Genomic DNA, 8,436 nt, shown 5'->3' with positions numbered 1-8,436 from the left:
ATACCCCCATTAAGAGAATCCCAAAATGTAAAAATTACCTGAGGCATGGTTTACATTGCACATACCTACAATACCAAATTCCCTCTCTCTAATAGCCTTTTGTAGAGAGATTGGCCTTATCCCTGACCTCAACTGGTCCTGCTACTTTCAAGTATGCTTGTCTTTTCTATGTCTTATTACCTCTAAGGCTTGAATTCTGCCCATGTCTTTGCTGGACTGCTCAGCTGAATTTTGGAGCTCCATGCTTGGCCCCCTGCTCTTCTTGCTTTAGGCCCTCTTTTTTTCTAGGCCACTAGATCAGGATTTGCCATTACATTTTTAGTAATCCACCCACGATTTGCAGAAGCAAGTAGTTATTTTTATTGGTTCATCTTAACATCTTAAAAAGGGATGGGTTTCCAGAAATTGCTATGCCCATTTACATTTCTGGATTATTGGTGGAATTTGATACCAAGATGAAGAGCATATCCAAAGGACTAAGCTGAAGAGAGTATCCAATACAGCTAGAGAGCCCTTTTCTACAAGGTATTGCTTATGAGATACAAAATGCAGAATTCTGAATACAGGGACACTAGGATGACAAGAGCTTTACATAAGTACAGAGCACACAGAGGATCTGCTGCTCAGATTCAAATACAAAAGTTTGTTTAGTGTTTCAAGTTCTTCCAAACATACCTGTTTCATCTGGGCTGCGGTGTTACCTTTTGTACCCAGAAAAACCATTGACAAGGCTGAGGAAATACTAAAGGGAGAAAAGAATACATTCTTTGTGCTGGCATTTTCACTCAGCTTTGTGAAGAGACTGAATGCAAAAGAAGTACTAGCTGCACTGAGGGTATCCATAGTTCAGAACCTGTAAGAGAATATAAAAAAGAATTGATTTTGCTTTAATCCAAACTGCAAAACATGATTATTTGAATCTGTACTTTATATGGATACCTTTACCCACTCCTTTGCAGGCAGACTGAGTCATGGCAGCTGTTGTCAGGGAGTTTTTGGAGTCCTCAAAGAAAGTAAGGCTCCTCAGCACAGCCATTGATCTTGGCACCAGCACCCCCACTCCAGTGCCAGCACTGCCCCCCCAATCCCTCTCTTCCCTGCTCCAGCAGGGGTTACCTCTGTGCAAGAAGGTGGGGTGTGTCCACTGCAGCTGTTGGCTCAAACTGACCCAGAGGCAGGAGGAGCCCGAAAACTGCTCCTGCCCCACTTAGGCTGAGGGCTGCAGGGAATGCCAGGGTGCCAGGCCAGCACAATGTCTTGGTTTATTTCCTGTCCCTCCCTCTCCTCCTTCCCTTGCTGGCCTGGCTGCTTCAACTGTGGCTAGCAGCTGTGCAGACTGCCAGACAGGACTAGGGTTGGCAGTGTCAGCGAGTGATCCCAGGCTCCCCCAGCACTGGCAAGTAAGGTTAATGGGGTCTAATGTCTGCACATGTGGCGTGGCAGGAGGTGCAATTGTTGGGACTGTGGATCAGGTCCCTTTAGAGGAATGTCTGTCAACAGCAAAGTTTAATTTTAAAGGTAACACACACCGTAAAATGAAATATTTCATCTGACCCAAAACAGCCCTATTTTTATTAGTTCAGCTGCAGAGCTGAGAAGAATGTTATTTAGACAGCACTAGCCAGGATACATGGTTTAAGCTCCCTGCTCTTCCTGGGAAGAGATACTTCAAGGATTTCCTGTGCAGGATTGGGCAAGGTATTTAGGCTCTAGCCACAACTATGCTTGGTTAGGGGCCTGGTCCTGAGAGTGAACTCTCCAACCTGAGTCAGGCACCAAGGCTATATATACACAATTCATCTGGAAAGCTGGGAGTTTCAGAATGAGATCTATTAACACACTGAGGTAGGAGTCCAAAGAAAATGCTGAGGATATGTTAAAAGCCTTGGAAAGGGGGAGAAAACTTAGGCGTCTTACTAGTCAGCATCTTCCTTTGTTCAGGATCCATAACCCTGAACCCCACCCCCTTCTGCAGGTATCTACTCAAGCTGGTTCGTTCAAAAGCTGAAGTAAAGTGTGGGCCATTACTTCCTTTCAAAATGAAGGAGGTGGTGCCCCCTTTATCCACTAGCTCAGCAAATACAGCTTCTTTTCCTGAGGGGTTCAAACACACATCTTCTGCCTCAAAGCTGTGCTCAACCTATAGTCTGCTGCTTAGTTTGGAGTGGGGGCACTCTCTACCCCTCCAGTTGAAAAACTGTTCCACTTTGAAGAAGAGAATTAAAAGATGCACCTAGTCAGAGGAGGACAAAGCAAGAGGAGAAGGGAATTAAGCCCAAGTGTCCTACATCCTGGGGAAATTTTCTGACCACCGAGTAGGTCAGTAGAAGGGGAGTCCTACCTCCTCTCACAGTGTTCTTAAAGAAGTAAATCCTACTTTAAGCATCCAAGTCCTTTCATCCAAGTCCTTTGGTGGATCTAATCCTTACTATCTGGTTTGCAGGTTCCCATCTGCGAAATGGCAAGAGTAGGTTTGACCTACCTTACGGGGGTACTGAAGAATACATAAGAGGTTTTGACAATGTTGCAGGCTCTGGTGATGGAGCCATTAAGACTTCACAGGTGGAAAAGAACACTGTCTCACACACTTACAAATACCTTTTAAGACCCAAAAGATGCTGCTGTACCTTGTTTGTAATTGCTTTCATTTTGAAAGAAATCTTTCCCTTGAGTACACCAAGTTAACTGCTTACATGTCTAAGAACAGAAAGTTTAGTTATGAACAGGCAGAAGTATGAATTCTCACCTTATATAAATAGCTCTTTATAAGCTGCGTGTATCTTCAGCTCACTTGTGTTCACACAAGATGTGTTGCATACAAGCCTGTGTGCCAGGGAGTCTAACAGAAGTCAGCAGAAATAAGTTGCCCTATTGGATACATAAGGAAAAATAAATTGTCTTTTTAGTAATTCGGTTGCAGTTTAAGGAAAAACTCAAATCCAGTCCAATCCATGTTTCATAACTGAGAGTATCACATCCAGATGCGGAGGTGCCCTAGGCTGGCTGTACCCAGGGGGTGGCAGGATGTGTCATGGGCTGGATGGTGCCTGGGCCGGGTGGGACTGAGGGACCCACTGCAGGCTGGACAAAGTCTGTCCATGGGCCATATTTTGCCCACCCCTGAGTCAGATCCTGCTTAGTTTAACTCAGTTAAAAAACCCTGTTGTTTCAGTAATTCATGCACATGGCTGGGAGCTAGGCAATCTATTACAGGCAGTCCTTGACTTATAACATCTATAGTTACAACAAACAGCACTTACAACATTTATAAACTGACACCCTGTTTAGATTTTCTGACATCAGTTTCGACTTTATGATGCTTGATCCACCACCATGCCACGCCAGCGAACAAGTTCGCTGCGTTGCCGATCTCCCTGGAGAACATCTGTCCAAACTTCCTTGGACACTTTCTTTAAGAAAGCAGACAAGACTCCAGAAAAAACCTGCAGCCAAAATCTGAAGAGGGCTATTTAAGTGTTATTAATTGTCATTTGACATTAAACTGTTTGCGACAAAGAACAAATGCAGTGAAATTACTAATTACTGGCACTGACTAGTCCTTTACCAGAAACTAACTTACCTATTCCCAGTCTTTTATTAACCTTCTGGGATTCTTAGGTCATGTTCCTGACAGCTGTTGTACTAATAGGTATCCTGCTTTGCCAGCAAGGCAGTTTTAATACCATACCATGGTGCAAATCTTGAAAGGTGAGGAAAAAGCTGCCAAACCCACCAGATTACCAAACTTGTCATGACAAAAAAGTATAAATTTAAGTCAGGCAAAGATTATTTAGTCTTTTATAAGGTCTCTCATTGTCCTGGAGTGCATTCCACAGGGCCATGACATGAATTTCAGGCTTACACATTCATCATCAGCATGTCTGGCTGTCCTAGGAGTTAGCTGCTTACTATGAGGAAGGCTATTTTGTTTAAAATGGGAAGTTTTAATAGAAACAATTAGAACAGGGCAAATGATAGGTTTTTTTTGTGGTGCCACTTGATTCCAAGTTTGAAACTTCTTGCTTATGGTTTGCAATACACTTATTGCCCAACCCATCATTATCACTACTTGCAGCAAAATAGTTATGGAACAGATCTTCCTAGAAGATTTTGAAAACCTTTAGTGACAGATTGAAAAGTTAAAGTTCATGGCCAATAACACACAGAGGTTAATGTGTACAGGGTGAAATCACTAATATAAATCTGGCTTGACTCATCTGCCATGATTCACTCCATATGCTGAATGCCAAAGTTCCATTACAACAGCTCTTGGTTCATATTCTTTCAGCAATCATGATTAGGAAATGGTAAGTCATCCTATAGCAGTGTGTACACTGGGCAAGTACTCCACCCCTTTCAAATGGGCTGCTCACACCCATCTTGTCTACAGAAATAGAGGCAGGACCAGAGAATATATCTTCCATTTACTTTCTACCATAAAGCAAGGGCGGGCAAATGCTGGTTTGTGCACCAAATTGGGCCTGCGGCAGATTCCATTTCCCAGCAGTCTGTGGTGGCAGCTCCTTCCGGCTGCCACCACCGGACCCAGCCCTGCCGCCTGGGCACCCCAGCCCATCCGCCCTGCACCTACTGCTGGGGGCTGGGACCCATGCAGCAGGGCATGCAGCCAGGATGGGGTCACAGCCTGAAGCGAGGCAGGTGGCCAGGAGCCTCCAGGATCTTGCGGGGGGCCAGGGCAGAGTCACGATCCACTTTCTACAAGCCCATGACAAATGCGGGTTCCACAGGCAGGGGCATCCAGGCAGCAGATCACAGCTCTGACCCTGTGCTGTCACCACTGCAAAATCCCAGCCCCAGAGTGGCTCCCTGCCCAGCCATTTGCCCTGTCCATGCCACTTTGGGACACTCTCCATGGAGACCCCAGGAGCAACAGGGCCATGACAGTGTGGGGCTGGGGCAGAGCTCCAGCTCTGTGGCTAGGCGATGTCACAGCGCCACTGCTTCCAGGGTCTACGGGGAGACCTGCTGAGTCAGGGGCTGCTGGGAAATGGAGTCCAGCCACCAGCCAAATCTGCCATTTTGCTCACCCATGCTATAAAGAATAAGAGACTGATGTTCCAGCATGAAATAGCATGCTGGTGGTGGGAGGAAGCAATTCCCTAGCTGACACAAATCCTGTGTGTCCAGAGTAGCCAGGACACAAACTAGGGACTTGCTATAGAATACTGTAATCTATGCTGCGCAGCAAGAGAAGACAGGATGTACAAGCCACTTCCCCTAGTCCCTGGACTGGAATTAGCCCCTACGATCAGAATGAATGTGATAAACATGTCACTATTTTAAAGTCCTGTGGTTTTGGGGTCACATATTATTCTGCCATTATACAAAATGATACATGCTTGATATAAGTGAGAGTGCAGAAAAAAGGGAAAATCTCAGTGCTGGTACCTGCTCTTTTCTGCATGGAAGTAGAAGACACAAGACAGCGAATTACAGGCCTGTTTGATCCTAAGCCCCACTGACAATTTTTTTCCCAAAGCCCATCAATCATGTTGCCTTTTGATTAGAAAAAAAAAGTTTGTCAAAACCCTCCATATTTTGGGTAAGCAAGTTACCAAATGACACTCACTACAGTCCTAGGAGTGAACCAGTCATTTAGGAGTAGTAGAAATATTTGATGCTATTTGATTTTGAAATTATTTTTAAACCATTAACAATATGTACTAAAAGCTCCCTTCAAACAACTTGAGGGCAAATGTTAGGAAGTAACAATCCTAGGTTGTTTCCTCTTTACAATAATCCTATTAGAAGAACACTTTTCCCATCAAACTTAAACTTCCATTTAAGCATAATATTATTATGGTTGTTGGGGGAAAGCCAAAACAAAACACTGGAGCATTTGCCTCTGTGCCATGGGAAGTTAGGCATACTAGTCCCCCACTCGTTTAGATCCCGTTAATCTGATACCTGCTACAGCAAGATAATGGGAGCTCCTCTTCCTTGGTCAAACAGCAAGTCTGTACATAACCCCAAACAGGATGAAACATTTCAGAAAGACCGGTATTGGGACTTCCTCCAAAGCAATATCATATTTCCTTTTGTTCTGTGGAGTACATCACAAGGCAAGTTTCCTGAGAGCTGCTTATATTAGAATTATTTTTGGGGTCTCAAGTAAATATTTCGGAGGAAATGCTGCAGAATGGATTCTGACAACAGCCATCGGCTTTTTGCTCATAAAAGTGTATTTTCCTTCCATTCACCAAGCCTTGAGCTAGGGAAAAAACCCTAAAAAAATAACACCGAAACCAAAAATCAAGTCCATTTTAGAATTAACTTGATAACAAATAATACCCCCCACTTTTTTCTTTTTTTTAGGATTGAGATACTTACAAAAAATACACACTGAGATTCTAAAATGCCAGAACAACATTACAGCATAGCACAGGCAGTCAGTGATAAAATCCTGGCCTCTGACGCTGCTGAAATACCCCAGTTAATGAAGTCATAATCCTTAAAGAAATCCACAAAAAACAATGAGAGGTATTTGGAGTAGCACTAGAGCACAAAGCAGACTTTTCCATTAAGGGGAAAACCTGTTCCTCCTCCAAACCAGGCTAAGTTGAGACTTCTTGTTCTTGAGGTCTGTCCCTTAATAATTTCACATCCTGAACAGTTCCTTTTCCTTTTTTTTTTTTTTTTGCATAGCCCCAGCTTCATAACTGCCATCCTACCCACAGCCTCATTTTGTCAAACTCCAGCTTCCAACTGTGGAATCCTGCCATGCTTTTGTCTGCCAGATTAAAGACACTTCCACCAAAAATCTTCTCCTGAAGATGGCTTTCCCCTTCCCCATGTTATCCCTCTTGCAAAACAAGAGGTTTTCATAGTTTTCATATTTAAATCCCTTCCAAAGGTCTATTTCACCATATTGTCTTGCTGAAGCCAGTTAATTGACTGCTCATCTGTTTTCAGATTCTGCATTGCACTCCCAACCTCACCATCTAAGTTTGTATGATTATGTTGAACTTGTACATAAGGAGAGAGAATATATTTGTTGAAAAAAAAGGAAATGAACAAGAAAGCCATTGTGTTCTTAAATTCTTTGGTTAAAAAGACATGTACAACTTAACTCTGTTAGAGCCTCTTGTCTACTGCATTATAAAAATCCACCATGGGACACATCACACCCCTTGATGGTTATAAAAAGGGCCTACCCTAGAACAGTGCTGTCAAAAACGAACAACAAATACTGTAACAAACAATTCACATTCATCTTCTCTTGGATGAAAGTGAAAGCCACTCTCTTTTCTGTACTCCAGTGTTTTCTGCATCTTAAACAGTCATCTGATACTAAGAATTGTATATGCAATTCTGCATCTGTTTCCCTTGAATGGAAATGTTTACACCACAAGCATTTTGATTACAAAATCCCTGACCCTACAACAAGTTCAACACAGCTTTGTAATTCAGCAGGGTTTTGTATGGGGCCCACTCTGCACCTCTCAGTACTTGTGGCTACCTTACTCCTCTCCTAGCACGCATTTACAGCAGTGACTACAGATGTATTTGAACCTTCCATATTGTCAGCAACACACCCCCAACTCTATTTGAACAGAGGAAAACAGAAGCTGGGGAACCAGGGAGACGTGCAAGGCGTGCAGTGAGTCCAAATTTAACCTCTAAGTTTCCAGTGCAATTTTATTCATGTGGGCCCACCCCCCCAAAAATATCTTCCAGTACAATTGTCAGCCTACAGACTTTCCTGAAATTCCAGGTGAGGTAGCTTGCTGCCAGGATTCGTATTGCAAAATCATCAGCAGAGAAATCCTACCTTAAGGCAAGCCTTTTAAGACTTACCATAGATTTATACCAAGGGAGAAAGCTAACTGCAAGTGCCGGTTGCCACCTATACTTCAGCACGGCAGGCTTCAGTTTTAGAGCAGTCAGCGTCTCTACTTACTAGGCAAGCGTGCCACAAATGAAGCCCCATGCCTTCCCCAGTGCCACTCAGCCCCCTACCCCCTGTGTGATCTGTTGCTCCTCTCTTCGCTCCCTGATCTCCAATCTGCGGCTGTCCTCACCCGGATTTGAGGAGCGCCTGCCACGGAGGCTGCCCATGCACGGCACCTAGGCTACAGCTTGCCCAGCCAGGACGCAGATAAAGCACGGCGCCAGGCAGCTCAAGCAGCAGGGGCCAGTGCCACCTCGTGCCCACCTGCTCGGTGCCCAGCAGCACCATCGCACGGGCCCGGCGAGACCCTGCTGCGTGCCAGAGAGAGCAACTCTCCCCAGGACACCTTCGGAAGCCCCCTCCATCTCTGCCACCGCCCCTGCAGCCACAAGGGTCCCCCCCGCCCCGGGGCCCTACCGCTGCGACTTGCCAGCAAGGAGGAGGGGCGGCGGCGGCGGCTGCAAGCTGGGACTGCCCCGCTCCCGGAAGCGGCGGGAGCCAAGCGATGGGGCGGCGGCGCGGGG

At 45.1% G+C, this 8,436-nt stretch overlaps 1 protein-coding gene across 3 annotated transcripts in view; it reads right to left on the bottom strand.

The window, feature by feature from the left end:
• The window catches only part of LOC109300944 (serpin B6-like), a 31,200-nt gene extending 22,824 nt beyond the window's left edge, over nt 1-8,376 (bottom strand). Inside the window, exons 1-3 of one of the 3 annotated variants that reach the window (XM_019521850.1) lie at nt 8,330-8,376; nt 2,747-2,868; nt 676-853 (exon numbers count right to left, since the gene is read on the bottom strand). In XM_019521850.1, coding sequence (XP_019377395.1) covers nt 676-843 — 168 coding nt within the window. In that variant the 5' untranslated portion in view covers nt 844-853; nt 2,747-2,868; nt 8,330-8,376. Of the gene's footprint in view, nt 1-675; nt 854-2,746; nt 2,869-7,818; nt 7,912-8,329 lie in introns of those variants that run through there. The other 2 variants (XM_019521835.1, XM_019521842.1) reach the window with 2 other exon arrangements.
• Nucleotides 8,377-8,436: the final 60 nt, after the last annotated feature.

The sequence above is a fragment of the Gavialis gangeticus genome, unplaced genomic scaffold (genome assembly GCF_001723915.1).
Source record: "Gavialis gangeticus isolate Ggan-Ray unplaced genomic scaffold, GavGan_comp1, whole genome shotgun sequence".
NCBI classification, from domain to species: Eukaryota; Metazoa; Chordata; order Crocodylia; family Gavialidae; genus Gavialis; species Gavialis gangeticus.
This window is presented reverse-complemented; position numbering and strand designations above follow the sequence as displayed.